The following is a 23,197-nucleotide window of genomic DNA, read 5'->3' on the forward strand; positions in this document are numbered from 1 at the left end:
TAAACCATCCGCCCAGGTCCTAAAATAGCTGGTTTAATTATACCTACAGTGCTGTAATGAAGAGGAATGGTCCTTAGAAGCAGAGTTGTCCAATCATATCTTAGTTCTGGTCCTTCAATATTACATGTAATAGTGATCTCTTCAGATGGCTCAACAAGCATGTTGCTCATCCATAACTAAATACACTCAGTGGTATGATATGTGGTAATACGAATGGCAACCTCCAACTAGAAGTCTTTCACAGTGTATTATATGATTTTTAGTTTTGCTAGGTGTTTTACTATAGTGTTTTATAGTTATATGTAATATAAATAAGATAAACAAATAAATAAGAAGGTACCACATCTTGTATAAAAAAACAATCAAAAAAATGATGTGGCACCTCCTCTTGGAATCTGAGATGAATCTTGATTGATTAATTGATTGAATGATTGGATTGGAATTCTTCTATCAAAGTTAAGTTATCTGTTTCTGCATCAGGCAGTTAATGATTTGTTTATTTTCTATTTGTATATAGAAAAACGCGGCACGTCAACATCCTGCTGTTCATGGGCTACACCACCAAGCCCCAGCTGGCTATTGTAACGCAATGGTGTGAGGGCTCGAGCCTCTACCACCACCTCCACATCATTGAGACCAAGTTTGAGATGATTAAACTCATTGACATTGCACGGCAGACAGCACAAGGAATGGAGTGAGTAACTCAGTGTGTGCGTGCATGTCTTTTAAGTTACACGTATAGGCGAAACATCAATCATTCATCCAAAAAATAAACATGAACAGTAATTAGTAAAGATAGTCTGGATCATGATATTGAAATGAATAGAGGTTGTATTACCTAATCTTGAGTATCTTTCTTCACAGCTATTTGCACGCAAAATCCATCATCCACAGAGACCTCAAGAGCAACAGTATCCTTCCCAGCAGGTTTTATAGTGAAGGCAGCAGAAGCAGAGCATTTACAGTACTGCAGGACAGGGGTGTGGGGGGGGGGGGGGGGTGGGGGAATCAGTTTGACATGGCTCCTAAAATTGCCTTTGCTCAATGCTAAGAACCACTCTTCAGTTGTGATGCAGTGTTGTATGGGCATTTCTGTTGCATCTGGAAGGTTAGTGTACTAGTACTTATAAAGTCATACCATTCTGTCACAAGCATCTAAAGTACAGAAAATTTAATGTTTGCATTTAGTGAGTTTCCATCATCGGTATATCAAAGTAATGAGTTTTATTTAAGACAATCTAAATTACATTTGTATTGGCCCATGTTAAATATGTCTGCTCTGTATTATATTTAGCATGCCTTGTGAGGGCTATTCTAAAATGACTGTCTCCGCACTCCAGGTAGAACCCAGGACTGAAGGCTGTCATATTGAGTATAGAGGCAGTACACATTTCAGTTATTGTCTGAAAATGTGATACACAGCTGTAGTCTATGATTTTTCATAATTAAGTTCCATTACCAGTGTTGCCTTTCCCCCTGAGGTCCCTAGGGATGCTTTTGTTTTTTTATGCGCACACACACACACACACACACACACAAAACATTTCTACTTTATTCAAGATTTTCCCAGTCTGCCAATTTAATGACAATGGGGACTGAATAGAAATGTTACTTAATGGTAACATTTTTTTTTTTTTGTAATAAATTTTAAGCTGACACCGATTGTCTGACACTTCAGCAAAAGCTAAATACAATTGAAAAAAATCAAGAAATCCCCTCAATGACCTGCTGCTCAGATATTTTCCTACATGAAGACCTGACGGTGAAGATTGGTGATTTTGGGCTGGCGACTGTGAAATCGCGGTGGAGTGGCTCTCACCAGTTTGAGCAGCTCTCTGGATCAATCCTTTGGATGGTGAGTGCATGGCATGACCTGGTTTCCATGTGGACTCGATACAGTCCGATGAGATTAGCTGTTCTATACCACCACCAATCATGAGGCCATAAATGTGGTCATGTGTCGCATGTTGAATGGGATATCTTTCTGCAACCAGTAGGGCTTAAGTACCTTTGCTGCTGTGTTGTACATATTGCATTACTTATATATGTATATATATATATAGATATATATATATATATATATATATATATATATATATATATATATATATATATATATATATATATATATATATATATATATATATATATAGTGCTTTGCAAAAGTATTCAGACCCCTGACCAATTCTCTCATATTACTGAATTACAAATGGTATATTGAAATTTATTTATTTATTTTAAAACACTGAAACTCAGAATCAATTATTGTAAGGAGACATTGGTTTTATGTTGGGAAATATTTTTAAGAAAAATAAAAAACTGAAATATCTTTCTTGCATAAGTATTCAACCCCACACATTAATATTTGGTAGAGCCACCATTCGCTGCAATAACAGCTTTAAGTCTTTTGGGGTAGGTATGTACCAGCTTTGCACACAGTGTTGGAGTGATTTTGGCCCATTCTTCTTGGCAGATTTGCTCCAGGTTGTTCAGGTTGGTTGGACGACACTTGTGGACCGCAATTTTCAAATAGTGCCACAGATTCTCAATGGGATTGAGATCAGGACATTGACTGGGCCACTGTAGGACATTCACCTTTTTGTTCTTGAGCCACTCCAATGTTGCTTTGGCCTTGTGCTTGGGATCATTGTCCTGCTGAAAGGTGAATTTCCTTCCAAGCTTCAGTTTTTTAGCGGACTGAAGCAGATTCTCTTGCAGTATTTTCTTGTATTTTGCTCCATCCATTCTTCCTTCAGTTGTAACAAGATGCCCAGTCCCTGTTGATGAGAAGCATCCCCACAGCATGATGCTGCCACCACCATACTTCACTGTAGGGATGGTATGTCTTGAGGCATGGCAGTGTTAGGTTTGCACCACACATAGTGCTTTGAGTTTTGGCCAAAAAGCTCTATCTTGGTCTCATCTGACCACAAAACCTTTTCCCACATCGCAGCTGGGTCACTCTCATGCTTTCTGGCAAACTCCAGACGTGCTTTCAGATGGTACTTTTTGAGTAACGGCTTCTTTCTTGTCACCCTTCCATACCGGCCAGTGTTATGCAGAGCTCTTGATATGGTTGACTGGTGCACCATTACTCCACTCCCAGCCACTGAACTCTGTAGCTCCTTCAGAGTGATTGTTGGCCTCTCTGTGGCTTCTCTCACAAGTCTCCTTGTTTGAGCGCTGAGTTTTGAGGGACTGCCTTTTCTTGGCAGTGCCTGGGTGGTGTGATACAGCTTCCACATCCTGATTATTGATCCAACTGTGCTCACTGGGATATCTAAAAACTTGGATATTATTTTGTACCCTTTCCCTAATCTATGCATTTGTATTACTTTATCACTAACTTCAGTAGAATGCTCTTTGGTCTTCATTTTCCTTCAGATTCACAGCCTTACCAATGATCCTTCAACAGTGGGGTTTTTAACCAGAAAATGTGACAGCAACTTAAATGGGTCACAGGTGGAGGCCAATGGTAAGGTAACTGTGTCATCCTTAGGGCAATTTCTTTCATCGGTGCAAACTGGGAGCTTCCACAGCACAGGGGTTGAATACTTATGCAAGCAAGATAATTCAATTTTTTATTTTTGTTAAAAATATTTCCCAACACCAAACCAATGTCACCTTACAATAATTGATTCAGAGTTTCAGTGTTTAAAAATAAAATATCAAAGAGAACGAAATTTACAATGTACCGTTTGTAATTCGGTAATATGAGAGAATTGGTCAGGGGTGTGAATACTTTTGCAAGTGTGTGTGTGTTTTCCCAGTCGATTTTTAACTCGTGATTTTTAAATATTTCAAGAGTCATCAGTATGTTTAAAAATATAATCCTGCAACACGGTACAGAAAAAAAAAAAATTAGGTAATCCTTTTCTTGTAAACACTGCAGGGTGTTCTGTAACGCTAAGAATAAATTGCTTCCAAGTTAAAAAGTGTAAAGTGTAACCTGAGAATATCATCCCTGAAAGATTAAAAGGTAAGGTGACAGTAAAACAATATATATAATTGTTTTTTTTTTGTGGTTCCAGGCACCAGAAGTCATCCGCATGCAGGATAAGAATCCGTACAGCTTTCAGTCTGATGTGTACGCCTTCGGTATCGTGCTATATGAGTTAATGTCAGGACAGCTCCCCTACTCCAACATTAACAATCGGGATCAGGTGAGCTAGCTGGATGTGTGCAGCATAAACTACCATTTGGTGGTAGCTTCTAATAAAGCTGTATAGAAATTGTGGGGTTGCTGATTCTTTAATTTTAATTTCATTTTATGATTGGGTATTTTAAAGTTATGGAAGAATGCATTTCGAATTCAGTCTTTATCCAGATTAGATCTTGATTGACATACCATTAGTGAGGGGGTGGGGGAGGTGTTCCCTCCATTTGTCACCATGTGTGGGTTTGACATGGACATAATTAATTAATTGACATAAGCTATTGGTCCACTTGAGCTGGGATGACCCATCACAAATTAATCAACCATCAGGGGACGGGAAACAAATGTGCAACACATTACTTTTTTGTCTAGCTCATGTGGTTTATATATACAGCTCTTTGTAAGTGAAGCAAGGGCCTATATAGATACATTATGTACGGCTGCAGGGTAATTCTTTTTTTATGTATATATTTTTTAAATCTGGATCTCCCTATGTTATCTAATTTAGTGTTGCACAATGCACTGCAATGTTCGCAAACACATTAGCTTTGCTGTATCCCATGTCCATATCGCAGCAATATTTTCAACATGATCCAGATTTTTATTCATACATCATAGGTTAATCAATTAGAGAATTTTCTTTCCTTTTTTCCCCTTTTACTCAGGAACATCTGCCAGGAGAAAGGCAAATGTCTTCTAAACACTGCAGTATATCCAGATCTTGCTTCCTCCTGGAACAAAGCTGGTGCACTTATTGAAATGAATGCTGTACTGTGGGAACAGAAAATGAGCATTGTCGCAAGAGAGAGCATGATCTGGATACACTGTGAAATTCTCTTTCTCTTGGCAAACGCTCCCGAGTAAATGCTGCAGATGATTTATGATTAGGGCTTCTAGTTTTTTATTTTATTTTATTTTACATCTCTTTCCTCCCTTTTAAACATTAATTCATAGTTGTTAAGCCTTAACTGAATACCAGATTGTTTAAATTAGTGATACACTACTAGAAACTAACAGAGTGGAAATGAATAAACTGAATTTGGTGATTAGAGCAGGAATGAAATGCAGGTTCAAGTAGAATCAGGTGAGATCAATGCACATCATTTGTTAACTCATTCAAGATACGAGGGTAAAATGAAACAACTTCCTCTAGCAATTAGTGTTTGATTAAGAAAGCGAATTGGCTCAAAATATTTTTAAAGGGACATCACATGATCAGAAATAAAACCCGAAACCTAGACCCCTGTTTATGATCCATGATGAGCATTTAAAAACTTGAGTGTCAGCAATGTGATTACAATGTATTGCTGTGATCCGGACTACATGGGACATAGAAAAGGTAACATATAGTGTATCTTCTAAACAATGCAGGGTGGTCTGTAACATTTTAAGTATCTAAAACTTTAGTACGGTAAGATAATGGCTGCTGTGAATTAAAGAAATGCTTCTTGTCGTTTTGCAGATCATTTTCATGGTAGGACGGGGGTACCTCTCCGCAGACCTGAGTAAAGTGCGCAGTAACTGTCCCAAGGCAATGAAGAGACTAATGGCAGACTGCTTAAAGAAAAAACGAGAGGAGAGGCCACTGTTTCCACAGGTAACAGTGGTCATCCTCTTACACTTTATATTTTCTCAATCCCGCAACTCTGTGCAATAACTGAAGATTTTAACACCTAGTTTATTACACTATTCCATACACACCATGGAGCCTCCAGGTTCCTTCTGCAGCCAGACGTTGCACACATTTATATACAGTAGTAGTCAAAACTTTACATTCCCCAATGGAAATTTATAATTTTTAGAAATTTCTCAAAAACAAATAATTATGGGGGAAAGTCTTTTGTAGCAAAAGTTTTTTGCTTTTATGGATGAAGGGAAAAAAGTTACAAGGAATAGATGTCTACAATTATTTATTTCAGCAATTATTTTTCAAAACTCAAATGCTAATTCAAAAGTATTCATATCCTGATAAAGAAAATGAAAATAACACCTTTATCAGTAATAACCTGTTTTAAACGATTAGGATATTTGGTAGTGAACTTTTGGCATGATTCCTTAGTGATTTTTTTTTTGATCATTCTTCAGCGCAGAATTGTTCCAGTTCATTCAAATTCCGAGCACTTCTCTTATGCAAAGCCTTCTTCAACTCATACCAAAGATTCTCAATCGAATTTAGATTGGGACTTTTGATTGATTTAATTCTTCTTTAACCATTCTGAAGTAGATTTTGATGTGTTTTTTGGATCATTTTGTTGGAATCAAGTTTTGTAGCAGAGGGTTTCAGATGATTGGCCAATACCTTTTGGTATGCTATGGAATCCATTTGACCATGTATTGCAACTAAATTTCCTGTGCCATTAGAGGAAAAACAGCCCCATAGAAGGATATTATCACATCCATGCTTGAAAGTAGGGATGGTGTTCTCTTCTTTGTACTCCTCAACAGACTTTCTCCAAACAGAACGACTGTCAGTGGGACAAAATAACTAGATTTTTGTTTCATCACTCCATAAAACCTTTATCCAGAACTCATATCCATTATTCAAATGCTGTTTTTTGCAAACTTTAAGCAATTGTCCTTGTGATGTTTTCCTAGTGGCTTTTTCCATGGCCTGTGACCATTGAGACCTTCACCATGCAATACTCGACCTGTGGTTGACATGGAAACCCCAGTGCCACTTGCAACCAATTCACTTTGAATATCTTTGGCATCAATCTCTAATTGTTATTAACCTTCCTCACAATTCTTTTACTTGTTCTTGGTGAAAGAACCTTCTTTTTTCCCCAGACCGAGGGAGCATTGTGACAGTACCATGAGTCTTGTTCTTCTTGATAATAGAAACACTAGTTGAAATTGGGATACACAAATGCTTGGAAATCTTCTTGTATCCTTCTCCAGCTTTATGACAATAAATCAGGTAGCTCTTTACCTTTTCCCATATTGACTTATTGGTAATGACAGCAATCATCCTATCCCTAATCATTTTATACTCTCTAATAATGTTCACCTACACTCCAGCATTTTCTAGACTTTTATAGAATTAGGTTCTGCATTATCATATTGAAATTTCTAGCACCTAGTAGACAATACTATCATAGCATCAAACGGCATGAATACTTTTGAATTAGCATTTTCTGGAGTTTTGAAAAACAGTTGCTGAAATAAATAATTGTAGACATCTATTTCTTGTAACTTTTTTTTTTTCCTCATCCACCAAAGGAAAATTTTTGCTAGAAAAGATTTTTCCTAAAATTATTTGTTTCGGGAAATTTCTAGAAATTGGGGTTACGTAGTAAACTTTTAGCTACAAATGTGTGTGTGTATGTATGTGTATAGGGATTTTTTGTTGTTTTTTAAACATTTTAACTCTGTAATGATCGATAATTGTCATTAGAATTTGCACTATAACAGAATATGTACCTTGTTTTTATTAATTCCCATTCTTCTCCCTCAATATTTCAATGACTGCATACTTCAGTAGGAGTCCCAATTTAAGCCAGTTTGATCATGGTCTTTCAGATAGGTTCCAGTGGCAAAATTTTATTGGGGCAATAATTAAGAACCAAAATAAAATGTAAACAAATAAATAATTAAACCTATTTTAGTACTTATTGTGTGCTATAAACCAAATAAGAGGCTGCATGGCTGTGTGATAATATGCTGTTTTTCTAGCTACTGGCCTCCATAGAACTACTGGCTCGATCCTTACCCAAAATCCACCGCAGCGCATCTGAGCCATCGCTGAACCGGGCAGGGTTCCAGACGGAGGACTTCAGCCTGTATGCCTGCGCCTCCCCCAAAACACCCATCCAGGGAGGGGGCTATGGTGAGTTCACACCTTGGTGCAAACCTCCAGATACAAAGTAAATAAAACCACCTGCTCCTTATGCTTTTGGCCATATGGTCTTGCTGCTGCTTGATCATTGGTGTGAAACTGACCTAAAGCACAGGAATTGGTCAGGTACCAGGAAGTAGCGTTGTTTTTATGGCGTATCCTGAAAACAAGCAAATACCCAACTGATCTACAAAAAAAAATGATGAGCAGTGATTGATAAGTGTTATTATTTTAAACCTTGGTTATGGTTCTGAAATTAAACAAAATTGAAATACAGCTTAAATATGGACTGTACTTTCTCTGCCCTTTGCTGTAAATCATTAGGCTACAGTGACTGTTCAGGCTTTAGACACCAAGCACTTACCACAGCATAGTAGTTACCAGCTCTAACTATTGATGTTGTAACTAAGGCTTTAAAATGTTCCTGCCCTAATCAGCTTCAGTATTGTTTTTACTTTGTGCTTCACTCTCTGACTTGCACATCACAAAATGAGCAGTATTGCAAACAGTGTGTTAGTGAAGGACCCTTGTACAGTAAAATAATACATTACTGTCAACGTAGTCAAATTATGAAATCGGCAAATATGTGAATTATTGAATTATCAATTATCGAAGGAACACTGTACTGTATATCTGGGGATTCGCTGAAACAATTGAGATGATACTTGGTAAGGATGTGTAGCATATATACTGTGGATGTAGGTCTACGTTTTCATTGTGTGGTGCTTAGGAATTTCATAGCCATACAGTGGCAGCCATTTACAAGTTGCAGCTGTTAAGACTTCAGTGTATCCAGCAGGTGGCATGAATCCACTGTTTAATGTTTTTGAATGGCAAAGCTCAGATAACAAGCTGCATGGCTTGATTTATTACAAAAGTACAATCCACCCTCTCAGGTCAGTTAATACATCATTTTGATATTTGATTTTCAATGCATATTGTAACTAATATAGTAGATTTGCATAAGTAATTGAACTACTTCTACTAAAACACTACCTTCGTAAAGATTAATTTATTTGCTTTTTTTACATTGGCTTACATGAAGTTTGTAGTCCTCCTGAGTAGTTCTTATTCAAGTTACTTGATGTGTTCTTTTCTTAGGGCCATCATTCAAAAAATGGGGACTGCTGTGTGCAAATTGTGTCTGTCAGTGAATCTCACACCACATGTTGAACATGATAACGTTGTCATACACTCTTCATCTGATGTTTTGGATTGCATTAGACTATAATCTAATTTTATACAAATGTTTTTAAAATATTAGGTACTTTTTGATTATTGCATGATTACGAAGAACCTGTATGAGCATGCACTGGTTTACTTTTTGATTTAGTCTGTGGTAAGGTTTTGGCTCAGAATCTTGTCACTTGTAATATACGAATGACTACCACTGCACCTGTTCCGTGCTGGTGTAATCTGCTTTTTTTTTGTTTTGTTTTTTTGTTTTTTCTTCTCAGGAGAGTTTGCAGCCTTTAAGTAGCAGAGCAGATTCCGCCAGTACATCCCTTGTCACTTTTTAAAGTCTTGTGTTCCTACAGTGGGTTCATCCATTTAAAATTAATTCCAAGAATGTGCTGTTCTCTTCCTCTCGACCTGATGAAGAACCCTGCTGGAACTGCAAACAAGAACAAAAAACTTTCTGAAGAGGAATCACAATTGGGAAAAAAATAAATAAATAAATAAATAAATAAAATGAAGTCAACAACAACAAAAAATCAAACAAGCAAATCAGTGGAAGAAGCCTGTTTGGAGCCAGACGTGCCGGTTTCCCTTCAGAAAATCTGAAAAAAATGGTGGAGAGACTGAGGCATAGAAAGGAAGGAAAGCAAGATGGAAAGGTGTTCGGACCACAACAGTTTGAGAGAAGCTGCCTCCCATCTGGGGGTGCAGGGTGGCGAAGTAGGGTCTTGTTCTTAGATCCGCAATTTGGCGTTTGGCAGCAATTAGAAGATGGTGCCAAACGCTGGCTGCTGAATGGACGGAATCAGTCGACAGGCCTGCATCGTAATCAAATCCCTGCGTTGGTGGTTCACAGAGTGGGGATCTGTTTTCAATAATTATTTATTTGGGGGTGGGGGTTGATGAGGGGTGTTGGTTTGCTTCTTTTTGTTTTGAAGAGAGATGATCCCTAAAGACTTTTTCACTTGAGAAATGAAATTCCTGAATCCTGTAAAACAAGGAAAAATAAAATAATAATCCCAGTCCATTCCACAATAGGTACATTTGAGTAATAGAATTAGCAAGTTCTCAAGGTTTACCCTGTGCTAGGCAAGCACACTATGGATCATTTCCAGACTTTTGCTCTCCTTTTTAGGCCCTCCTAAAAAGGAGGCTGTCGCATCCTCCCGGCCTACCTGATGGACTCTGCCGCCATCCTTCAGCCACATTGGCATGTGCTCTGGAAGTGAACTGAGCAAGCTCTCATTCATTGGTGGTGGTTGTGCTTTTTTTGTTTTTGTGTGTTATTTTCAAATGTGTGTCTAATTTAACATTCCAAGAATATTATTATTATTATTATTTATTGCTATTATTTCTGGACAGGCAGGCCTGTAAAGCTGGAATTATTTATCTAACTTTTTTTTTTTTTTTAAACAATCTACATGTCAACTAGATAAGGCATGTGAATGAACTCTACAAAGAATTCAGTCTGTGGAATGGAGAAGCTTGCATTCCTGGTTGTGTTCTCCCCTTGATTGTCTGCATCCCTCTATTAGAGAGAAGGCGAGCAAGAGGGCTGGGGCAGCCCAAAGTATTTTTTTACAACCCCTCCTTCACTTCTAGTCTTGTTCCAGTACATGGCAGTCCTAAGCCCTGGCTAACATAACAATGTTTATAAGTTAACCTGAGGAAGGCCTGGTCTTTTGCTGCTCACGTAGCTTAAAACCAGAAAATAAAATGGGGTTCTGGGCTGTGCGGATGGGTGTCTTTTTGTTTTGAATGAATGCATTCCCCGTGGTGTTCTGGGCTGTGCGGATGGGTGTCTCTTTGTTTTGAATGAATGCATTCCCCGTGGTGTTCTGGGCTGTGTGGATGGGTGTCTTTCTTTTTTGGAGGGGGGAGTAGGTCTTTGTTAGGAGGTGGAGGGAAATAAAGTTGTTGATTTGAAAAATTTAACTACTCCCTTTTGGTTTCAGTGACGATATTACAAATACTGAAATGTGTACGTTTTGTAGGGAATGTATTTAGTTTATTTGAAAGATTAGGGACTGATAGTACTTTTGAACTCTCCGCACAGGTTTCTTTAGGAACTGGCAGCAGTAGAGACTGAAGCCCTTTATCAATCCACAGTGAAGCTACAGCACAACAGATGAAATGCTTGTGGAAAACGAGGGATTGAAGCCCCTTGACGATTTTTTTTAGAATGGATTTACCACAGACTAGACTTCTGTGAAGAAAGATTTGAATATTGGTCTCCTGTAGAAAGCTGGAGTTTAGACCACATATCTCTAATAAAATAATAAATGACAGTGAAGTACAAGTGATGTCAGGGTGGGGTTGACACCTGCCATAGACACTAGCATAAGGGTGTAGTGCCAAGACAGCACTGATTCACATTGAGTTTTCAAAGGGATGAAATAGTTCTAGATTGATGCATGACAATTCTTCAATGATTACCAGCACTAATTATTTAATAGAAGGTGGGTAGCAACCCTGTTCCTCATAGACTACCCCCCTTAAGTTACTCCACGCTGTTCACCAGTCATAATGCTTAAGCCTTCCTTTCTGCAGTCTTGGATACAAATGTACCTGTGAACAAAGCATTTACTTTCAGCCCACTGTCAGTCTGTCAGGCCTTGTGTCTTTTGCATTATGTCTGAAACTGACTTGCTTTAGGGAGATGCATCTTTTATATATTAAATATGTCAGCCATTCTATTTGCAGTTATGTGCTATGTATTGCTGGTGTTTCTTGTGTTATATTGTGTTTAAGATGTTGTTAACACATAGAGTCCCCCCAGGTTTTATGAAAAAAAAGTTAATAGAGAATGCCATCAGTTGTTAAAGGGAGAAAACTGAAACTAAGCATGAAGAGAAGGTGAAATCAACTGAAAGGGAAACAGTAGTTCATGTAGAGAAAGGCTATACCGTATATACACTTGCGCCTGCTTTGCTGGTGTTCATCTGATTTCTATCTTAAATAACAGCAGAAACCTGTTAGAGCTGTGAAACTGCTACTGTTCTTTCAGGAAGTCTGTTTTGCTATCACAGTATATTTTCAGACATTTGGTAGCTCTCAAGCAATGTAGAGTTATGTACCATCTTTGCTTCTCTTACTATAGGTAACTCAACCTTAATCCATTCCAATGGTGCTTCTTTTGCAGTTCTACATTTCAATGTGCATTCTATAACCACAGCCTGTTTTTAGAATAAAATACCCAATTTGGAAATAAGAGTAAGTGGGCTTTTATTATGTGTAATCTTTTGGATGGCTATTACTGTAAGTAGCATAAACTGTCAAGTGCATCATTTGGAGCAAGCAATGTTTTTGTTTTACTTGAACAAACACTAGAAATGCTCATTTGCAAATTAAAGAAAAAGAAAAGTATCAAATTTTCATTTGGAGCATACATGTATAAAAACTATTTTATTCAAACAAGAAGACAGGGTCTAAGGGTTTAAAAAAAAAAACAACAAACCTAGTAGCCAGGTATTCTTTCAGACAATTTCAAGACCTTGCATTAAAAATACCCCATACCCCTGGAGAGCTGTTGTGTACAGCAGGTATCCTGCTGTCACAGCTTCTTGTTGTATTGTAAACTCTGAACACTTACATTAACCAGTGTCAGTGAAATGAATTGAATCTGGTTAGGATACTTTTAACAAAAAGGTTTCTGGTTTAATGTTATTTAAACCATACTTAAGTCTGTACCCACTCTTGACCCACCAGTCCTGGAGTGTGCATATGAAACACACTTGTCTTATAACTATTCCTGGAAATATGTTGCTTTTGCTTATGATAAGCAAGCAAGGCAATAAAGACAAGCAAAGCATCTCTGAACACAGTTATACTGTTACACTTGGGTTTGTCATTGTTCAGTTAGTGTACCATACATTGAAACTAATGAATGATTGATAGAAATAAGAAGTTTAATTTGAAAGTTGAAGTAAATCCATGTGAGCTACCAAATGTATATGTGATGAAGTGGTTACTGCTGGGCAATAGCATTTTGTAAGTAAATACTTTTCATTTCTAGATCAGAATAACCAACGCTGCAAGTTTAAGGTCTTAAAAGCATAGCAGCGGTTACAATTTATTTTCCCACCATGAATAGACTTCAGCAGTGTTTTCACTGTCGCATCGATTTATTGTTTAGTTGATCTTTTTTCATTTAAGGAATACCTTTGTGGTACTAAAGAGAAACCCCCACTTCCAAGTCAGTCTGTAGGTATTCAGGCCTCCCTCAGTGTGTGTGTGTGTTGTGTACTCTGCCTAGAAATGAAAACACAGGGACTCTTAATAGTTACAGATCAACATGGAGGAGAGGGCTGGTCTATAGTATTGAAGCTTCTGAGACTTTTGAAAGTGAAGAAGTTGACTAGGACATGAGAAGTTCCACACAATAATGAGGGGAGTACTGTAATCTCACTGAAGCAAATGAGGATGAAAATATAGACTTTAACAGACTTGCGGTTAAAGAAACGTGATACAGTAGTTCCCACTGTGGATGTGTGTGTCTATCTATATCTATATCTATATCTATATATATATATATATATATATATATATATATATATATATATATATATATATATATATATATATATATATATATATATATATATATATAATTTGTTTTTAAAGAGAATAATGTTAATATGGTATGTTTTAAGTGATGGACAAACTTCATTTGGATGTCTGTTTTGCTTTGTACAGCTATCTCACTATTTTGTACAGTATCATCCACGACTCTCTTCTTTTCTATTCCTAACCCCAACCACGCCACCGCCTCCTGCCTTTCTACAGCCCATTTCTTTGGGGGGAGTTTCATTTCACTTGTAAATTTGTACAATTAAAATATTGTCAGTTTGCTAGAAAGCATGGAGACAAAAAAAAACAAAAATAGAAAATGAAAACAAAAAAACACATTTTGATAGATGAAATTCTGAAAAAAGATTAATTTCTGTGTAAAAATATTTAAAAGGCTGTATTATATGCAGAAAGGTAAATGTATTTGTTGTGAATATGAGATTGATATTAAAGAAGTGCATGGAAACACTGGCACCTCTGTAGAGTTGATTGATTTTTTGTTTCTCAATCTGGTAATTTGTAGCACAATTTTTTTAGTCAAAGACAACTAGAGATTTAAAACAATATTTTATTACAGCATAAATACCAATAATAAAAGCATGTATCACAGCATTTTGACGTCTCATACGGCGCTGAGAAATAGTCAGAGAGGCAGTTCAACTAACCCACCTGGTGAGGTGGAGGCTGGGAAGGAGGTAAACCCAAAGCACTGACTAATTTAACTGACTTTGTTACTAGCAGCAATTACGTAGATGTGAGAATTACCTCAGCAGTCGCAGTCCAATGACTGCTTGACTTTTGGTCATATATGCAGGTATATTTAGAATTTCCTAAATGATTCCACCAAACTTTTATGTATGTCTATTATATTGTCCTGTAAACTAAAAATATGAGATACTTGAATTTATTCTATGCGTGATTTTGCTGACCATGTTCATTTGAAATAATTGTCTTTAAAAACATTAAAGAACCTTGTGCTGCACACACTAATTATTAAACTAGATATTTTCACAAAATTTATTGTACTTAAAGCACTAAAGGCCTGGTAAGACTGTCAAAATTGATCATACTCATAACTGTCAAAGGAAAATCCATGTGAAATTGGCTTTTTGGATGTTTAATACATATTCAAAATATAAGGTGTTAAAACCAAGCCTCACTCAGGACAACTGAAAGCTGCTAGAGACTGGAAAATGCTGGCAGATGTTGATCAATGGCTTATTTTTCCACCTGAGATTGCCACCACTAACCTTCGACCAGACATTGTCTTGTGGTCTGGATGAACACTCCTTGTTCATATGGCAGAGTTAACAGTGCCAGGTGAGGATGCTGTGGATGAGGAGTATGAGAGGAAGAAACTTTGGTATGCCCAACTAGCTGCTGAAGTGGAACAGCAAGGATGGAGAGTCCAGGTATACCCAGTGGAGGTGGGTTGTCAAGGATTTGTGGCACACTCTACAACCCGGTTTCTTAGAGATGTCGGGTTCAGTGGGCAAGAATTGTGTTGCACAGTGAAGAACGTTTCTGAAGCAGCAGAAAGGAGCAGCAACTGGCTGTGGTAGAGACGGAAAGATTCTGGATGGGGATTTCAAGCACAATAGAAAGAAAGAATGAACAATAGAAAGAAAGCAACGCTGATGTACAGGTAAGCTGGGCTGAGTTGAGTGTGGGTCGGAGGGGGGTGATGCTGGGATGCCGGAATCACTGTCGAGCCCTCTTGAGGTAGTGTGGGCTAGTCGACAAAACACTGAGGACGGAAGGTGCCCACTTGAAGAACCCATAGATGTACTCTACTTAGCTCAATCCAGACAGTTGTTATACTGATGCACTGGGGAGATCGCACTGTGGTTGATCACCAGAGCCAGCATCGCAGCCGTTGTGTGTGCTGATGTGCTGGGGAGGCAAAATAAGCTGACCCCTGGAGTCAGCATTACACTTCAGCTATCAACACCAGGCAGAAGGATATCTACATCATCAGATGGAAAGAAATGTAAATGGATGGAGATGCAGATGGATCACATTAGTTTACTGTAAAGCTACGTCTTAGTTGGTCCTTAACTTGGTGAGAGCCAAGTTCAAATCAGCATGAAGTTTTAACATCTACTCATGTAATGGAAATCATTGGTAACATATCCAAAAGATGTCCTGGTTATATGTTAATGAAAGATTTAACCTAGAATTAACATTGTTGCATTTCATCCGGTATACTGGACAATCAATGAAGTGGTTCAGACTGCGTTACAGAACAAGTAATTAAGTGCATCATTATTATTTTATCTTATTGTTTGCTTCTCTCTTTTTAAAACCTCCCTGTCTCCACACGTACACCAAGCATCCAATCTATTTACCAGCTTATTGGTTTCTACAGTGAAAGATCATTTGATTACTGAAGCAGTTAATACATTAGTATATGACACATCAAACGATACAGCTTTTCCATTACAGGCTGATGTTCTTTTTATCAACACTGAGAAATTGCCTTTCTCTCAGATTTACCGGAAACATGCAGGCCCTGGATTGTGACCCTTGCTAAATTAGCAGGGCTGATTAAAATGACTTGGCATCATAACAGCTTATTACGCTGCCCTTAGTTTTTTAACCTCTCCACGCTAATACAGTCATCCCATTTCTTAGCAATAACATAAGCATCACCACAGTTTAAATTTTTCATGAAGAGGCGTTCAATACAAGGCAGCACGACTTAATGACTTGTCTTTTGTATAAAGTGTTTGTCTAATGATGGATTTTAGGTTTCGGCTCTGCGAAGAAGGTGGACATAAAGTTGTGTGGTTCCCTTTCAAGGACAAAAACATTACCTAATGGGTGTTTACCTCTTAAAGACCCCGACACCGGAATATTCTATACCAAAACTGCTCGCAGATCTTGTGTTGCAGTCATGGCTGCCACCAAGGGCATAAGAGGACTGCATGCACAGATGTCCATGTCATTTTCCCAGAGAACTGACACTGACAGAGAGAGAACCTATACAGATAAGAACTTGTTGCTTTTATCGTCATATATTACTTGATAATTTTTGAATATTACACTAATTTATACAGTAGTTATTGACATTGTATTAGTTCACTATTACACTTATTTTTTGCACACAGCCTGCTGTTTATGTCCCGCAGTAGCCGTGTGGATATTACCTTCGTATTGCTAATCCTTGTCAGATGGCTTTTTGGGTCTTCCAGTCCTGGGTTTGTCAATTACAGATGATGCTCTTCTGTACTTGTTGATTATGCTTTGGATATCACACCTTGAAAATCAAGTAATGCAAGCTCTTTCACTCGATGTTTTTCCTTGTTTATTCAAATCAAGGTTGATAATAGTAGAAAACACTAGTGGAGGCTTTGAGTAGAAAAATGCAACATGTCTAAGACTTTTGCACAGCAGTGTATATATGAGCCGCTGGTTATAGTTCAATGGAGCATCTCATTGTATAATACAATAACACACTAGAATCAACACAGATTACTTCATATCTTATTCCTCAGTAAAGTTTTATATATATATAATCACCGACAGTAATATGTGCGCGCATCTAACTCCAGCTTCATACTGTCCCGTACATAACACGATGAACCACTTTATCTCGTCATGGAGGTGGGGCTAGATCTAGACAATACATGTAGCTTGCTGTTAAAGGTACACATCCCAGAATATACTGATGGATCATTTGATACATAACAACAGTAATACATATACATCATTTAATTTTTTTGCATGGTTTGTTCAGATCTTGCAAACTAACAATTTTATTTTTCTAACTGACAGATAGAAAAGGTTCAACCAAGTACTAAATGTTAGGAAAGCAATTTAGGAAATTAACAAATTAGGAATGTTCTGCAATATGCTATTTCCTATCTTAAATTAAGATGGAATGTAGAGTGATGAAACAAAAAACAAGCTATTTGGTCACGCCGATAGTCATTACGTTTGGCGAAAGTCTAGTGAGGTGTACAAAGAAGAGAACACCATTCCTACTGTCATGCATTGAGGCAGTAATATCCTTACCAAGACATGGTAAAATGAATTCCATAGCATACCAAAAGATACTGGCCAATACCTGAAAACCTCTGCTACAAAACTTGGTTTAAAGCGCAACTGGATGTTTCAACACAACAATGATCCAAAGCACAGAACAAAATCTGCTTCAGAATGGTTAAAAAAGAATAAAATCAAGGTTCTGGAATGGCCTAGTCAAAGTCCAGATCTAAATCTTACTGAGAATCTTTAGTACGAGTTGAAGAAGGCTGTGCAAAAGAGAAGTCCTCAGAATTTAAAAGAACTGGAACAATTTTGCGTTGAATCATGCCAAAAGCTCATTAACAAATATCCTAATCGTTTAAAAGAGGTTATCATTGCTAAAGGTGCCACAACTGGCTATTAATTTAATTTTCTTTGTCAGGGTATGAATATTTTTGGAATTAGTATTTTTTTAGTTTTGCAAAACAAAATGCTGAAATAAATTCACCGGGCGGGAACCAATGCTGCCAGAGGAAGGGAGTGTTTTGCAACTTGGGATTTGAGGCTTGTCCTCTAGAGCAGGGGAGAGAGAGAAAGAAAAAGACAGTCCGGACTCCAACCAAGAGAGCCTTCCCTATAGAGTTGAGGCTATCCCTAATGGCCTTCAAGCCCCTGGACTGGGTCCCTGTTAGCAACCAGGGTCGACCCTCGGAGGACGGAATGACTTATACGAAGACTAATTGTTAGTTATGGGACTCAAGCACTAAGAGTAAGAAGGCCATGTCCCAGAAGGGTAAGTCAGCCTTCTTCCTTGAGGCAAGATATATAGCACATGAGCTGCGAAAGTATAGTGTGGCCAGTGGTCCCCTCTGACCACACAAAGAACCTGCAGTTACTGAAACTCCAGGTCAGGGAAGTGAGGCTCACTGTCCCCCCAAAAGATGGACAACCGGCTCCCTGCTGAACCCCTCACCTGTGAAGACAAACAAAGACTGCGGACCAATGTATAACATAGAAGCAAGAAGAGACAAACAATGACAACAAAGACACACAACGACAAAAAAAAAACTAAAAATAGATTGTTGGTGGAACAAGCTACGTGTTGGCCATCTGCTCGGCAGAGAAGAAAAAAACCCTTCTATTAGGGGAAAACCGCTGGTGGTCCTGGCAGAAAGGGCACCCCTACTCCAGACATACTAGCTATAGACTGGTGAACTGCAGTAATATCAGATGGCAGTGATTGGATGTAGGAATTGACTGCTGAAGAGGACCAATACCCCATGGTCTTGGTCAGGTGATGGCTGATGCGGGCTCTGGCTGCTGAAGAGACTGTGCCAATCCTGAAGGAGTGTGTGATGTAGAATAGGGGAGAAAGACCCGCTCTGGTGATGGACGGAGTGGTGGAAAATTACCAGTGTCTGGTAATGATGCTTTTGAAGCAATTCGTGAAGAGGGGGTCTAAGGAACTGATAGGTCTTTTAATAGATACAAACTTAGAGAGGAGAAAGGGCAGTGAGGGGAATCTATCTTTAGAAATTTGGATGGATTGACCTTGGCAGAATTGGTCTGTCTTGGATTCTCAGGAACAGGATGTAATGTAGATCTGGAACGAGAGAGAGGTCACATGAGCGGATGGCTGGGAAACTAGATGATGAGGGGACTGTGAATTCTTAACTTCTCAAAAATCCAAAGGCGGCAGTTAGGCACATTGCTTCCAGGACGATGTTGTTGAATAGATTGAAACATCCTGAACTGAGAATTGATATCAGTGTATTGAGGATATCCGTGGTTATAGGAAGTCTGGAAGGAGATGCAGGAGGGAGGCTCTGGTGATTACTTGGTGTCAGGCATACTTTTGGGATGGAGAAAAAGGTTGGCGAGGGAATGAACATGCCTTGGAAGTGGAATTGAATTTTGGAAATAAATGCAGTGTGTCCCAAGCATGAGCAATGAAAGCTACAATTCAGTTTTTGTTAAATGGTGTGGGGATATCCTGTTCTGAGCGCAGAAAGTAGAGAAGGTTGCCCAGCCTGTTGCATAAGTGGAGTGTGTGGATGGAGAGAGTACTGCTAACATATAGGTTCTTGCTGATGGGAGAAGGTTGAAAAGGGTTGGGATTAGCAATTATAGGAAGTCTGACTGCATTATTGTAGATGCTTGGGAGATGCAAGCTTGGATGATGAAATTGTGGGAAACTGATATCCAAACAATTAAAGATGAGCTGCTGGAACTTCATTCACTGATTGTTCCAGTGTTGCAGCAAGGTGTACCACATTCTGATGTCTAGAGAGATGAGATGCTGGCCATCCTGTGTGTTAGTTAATATAGGATTGTGATCAGCGGTTTTCTATTGTCATGTTTACTTGGAATGGAAAAGGTGAACTCACATTCTCATAATAGTGGATCTCCTTAACTCTTTGCAGTCCTCTGTTGGACCAGGTCCGACATTACAATTTTTCCTTTCCGGTCTGATATTGGATCCTGTCAGACATCCTCATAAGGACGTCACAACTACACCTCCCAGAAGGACATGAGCTGAAAAACGTTAGTTTGATTATTGTTTAATCACATTGGTTAATTGTTTTATTACTAATTATCCCCTGCACCTGGCTATCATTGTAAATTAGAGCCAAGTGCAGGGTATTTAAAGAGAGCAGCCAGTCAGTTCTGGGCTGCTGGTGTGTGTAGGAGTCCGACTATGCTGGAGTGTCTACAGCCGTAATTGTAGAAGAAAGGTAGTGTGAAACATTATTGAGTGTGCTCTGAAAAATTGTTTTGTTTTGCAACCAGCAAATAAGCTTACCTGTGCGGTGATTAGAGAAGATTCCAGCCTGTGTCAGTGCTCAAAAAAGATATGTAAATATATAAGCATGTATTTTTTTAAAAAAAAACTACCTGCAATAGGCATTTCTCCAGTGAGAAGAATATTCTGTATAAAACAGGAGATGCTACGTTCGGTATGATTCTTTTGTTACATCCCACATCACTGCCTCTCATCAGCTGTGACAGAAAGAGAGACACTGCAAAGCGGGAGGTTTTTTTTTTTTCTGCAAATACTGTCCCACCCCTCTGTTCCAGAGTCAATCAGGAAGCAATCACCGCAGAGCACAAACAAATGAGATGCTGATAAAAGCACGGTGTAGTAATGCAAAAATAAGTTTTAAAAAAAAAGGTAACATCAGGAAATAAGACAAATGTGCGATTAATGCACGTTAAAAATCTCCCAAAAAATCAACTTGTTAATTGCAGAAGTTAACTGTGATTAATTATATATTACATACACACACAAGATGCAATTCATGTCTGTTTGTATATCTGCATTTCTTTACCACAACTGAATCAAGTTAGATGCCAAAACTTAAAAACATGTATGTTCTGGTGACAGTTACCTGTAGCTCGAGCTGTAAGCTGCTCCATTCAGACTCGATCAGTCATTTACAGATACAATTGGCATTAGATAGGATTTCCTAACTGAAGTTAAGATAGGATGAGACACTTAGGACATTGTAGACACTGCTGATTTAGAAAATGCTTTTGTAATACCAAGTTAGGAAAAATCCTATCTTAGCCATGAAAGATAAGTTTGTTGTTCTGTAACTGCCCCTGGATTATAAATATACATATATGTGTAGTATAAGTAATATTTTCACAGGCCAAATGAAATGAAAAGGAGCACTTTAAAAAGGTTACCTTCAAGGGGCTTCAAGGTGAAGCGCAGTTTAATACATTTTTGTGTTTCACACTGACCATTTCTAATATTGATGGAAATCTGTACAGTGTTATCTGTCATGCTATGGCCTTTGTTTTGTTTGTTTGAGCTGTGCTCTTGTCTGGCAGGAGTCAAGGGGGGTAGCAATTGCTGTCCTGGACTGAGATGCAACAGATGATTTGAGTGCCATTCAGACTTGGAGTCCCAGTCACAATCAGTTTGAATAGACTGATTAAAAGCCAAGACTGACGAGGGAATAAACAGAAGTGAGCCTGGTGCTAGTGCCATCCCTGTAGTATCCAAATATTGCTTTGTTGTGCCACAGAATTGTCTTCCTCTCACTTGCGTTCTCTGCAACACTTTAAAGTTCTTACAGCACATCTAACAGCATTCGAAAGGGGCACAATAATAGGTACACATGGAGCAGGTACCACAGTAGCAAGGTCAGTCCTGTTGGTAGGCTGCTCCAAGACATCGGCCATCAGACTATATCACCAATGGGAAAGTCGATTGAATAGATTTGGGATGAACTTGAATGATGCATTCATCACCGTGGTCCTGACTACCTCTCTGCACCACACTGTAAAGTTCTAACAATTGAATAGATTAGCATCCATAGAAACACTTTCCAGCACCTTGTGGAGTCTATGCCCTGTCGGGTGAAAGCTGTGATTTACTCTGCTCCCCTTCGTGTTGCTTTTTTATAAGATAATGGGTTATACTTGATGCTCCCTATAAAATACCTTGTAGACTACCCAGTGGTGGCCCTACAATCCACTGGCGACGAGCTGCTGTTGCTCAGCCTCTATTCATACTGTATATCCCACCTTAATCGTTTTGAATATTATGGAAAAAGTCTAACCCATTATCTAATAATACAAGCATCACTGAAGGGGATAAAGACAAACTCTGTGTAGTGTACCTTTCCTATGTCAGACTATAACAGATATTCTGCCTCAATAGTATCTGCTGCTTCTAGTAGGAATGTTATATCTTGTCAAGAGTCATATAATCAAATGGCTCCCCGAGTGGAAATCAAGCACATTTGTTAAACAACTTTATCAAAAAATTAACAAGATTCCTTGCTGGCACACAGATATGACAGACCATGTAAATGGCTGTGAATCACAGTCTCTTGCTCCATCTCTCTTTTGCTCAACCCATACAGGAAAAGCCGCTTGAACTAGCTACATGGATACTCAAACTTCCTTCTACACTACGACCCTGCACTTAACCACTGAATTACGCAAACCCACTACATTCCACACTGTAGCCCTGCACAGAAACCACTGAGCAACTCGAACCTATTGCATTGCACACTGCAGCCCACATTCTAACCTCTGAGCTACAGTACTCAAACCCACTTTCACATACCACTGAACCAGTGTATAACTAATATTCGGTATGGGAAACACTGCAGTATTTGTTTCACCTACTGTACACTGTGTTGCCATTATTGGTATTGTGCTCTATTAAAGTTTGATCGGGGTAACAAACACATTGGGTCTAAAACTGAGCCATGGAAAACTGCAGCCTTACTACTCAAACCTAGAGGCAACAACTTGTAGCTTATTAAATAAAATAATATTAGTACAAACTAGAGCCCTGTGAAACTATTTTTATAATTTTTCATTTTATTTTATTACAGATGCACATTAATAAAATAACTCAAATAGATTTATCAGTAATAGTACAGTATAGGTCATGTTTTAACTACATACATATTTTTTATTAAATATTATCTTTTTTTTTTTTTTTAACATTTTGACAAACAGACCTC

At 38.3% G+C, this 23,197-nt stretch overlaps 1 protein-coding gene across 3 annotated transcripts in view; it reads left to right on the plus strand.

The window, feature by feature from the left end:
• LOC121319596 (serine/threonine-protein kinase B-raf-like) overlaps positions 1-23,197 on the plus strand; it is a 67,093-nt gene that overhangs the window by 34,266 nt on the left and 9,630 nt on the right. Inside the window, exons 14-20 of one of the 3 annotated variants that reach the window (XM_041257186.1) lie at positions 518-694; positions 865-911; positions 1,737-1,855; positions 4,032-4,163; positions 5,619-5,753; positions 7,829-7,982; positions 9,449-13,688. In XM_041257186.1, the coding sequence (XP_041113120.1) occupies positions 518-694; positions 865-911; positions 1,737-1,855; positions 4,032-4,163; positions 5,619-5,753; positions 7,829-7,982; positions 9,449-9,471 (787 nt within the window). In that variant the 3' untranslated portion in view covers positions 9,472-13,688. Of the gene's footprint in view, positions 1-517; positions 695-864; positions 912-1,736; positions 1,856-4,031; positions 4,164-5,618; positions 5,754-7,828; positions 7,983-9,448; positions 13,689-23,197 lie in introns of those variants that run through there. The other 2 variants (XM_041257188.1, XM_041257187.1) reach the window with 2 other exon arrangements.

The sequence above is a fragment of the Polyodon spathula genome, chromosome 8, assembly GCF_017654505.1.
Source record: "Polyodon spathula isolate WHYD16114869_AA chromosome 8, ASM1765450v1, whole genome shotgun sequence".
NCBI lineage: Eukaryota > Metazoa > Chordata > Actinopteri > Acipenseriformes > Polyodontidae > Polyodon > Polyodon spathula.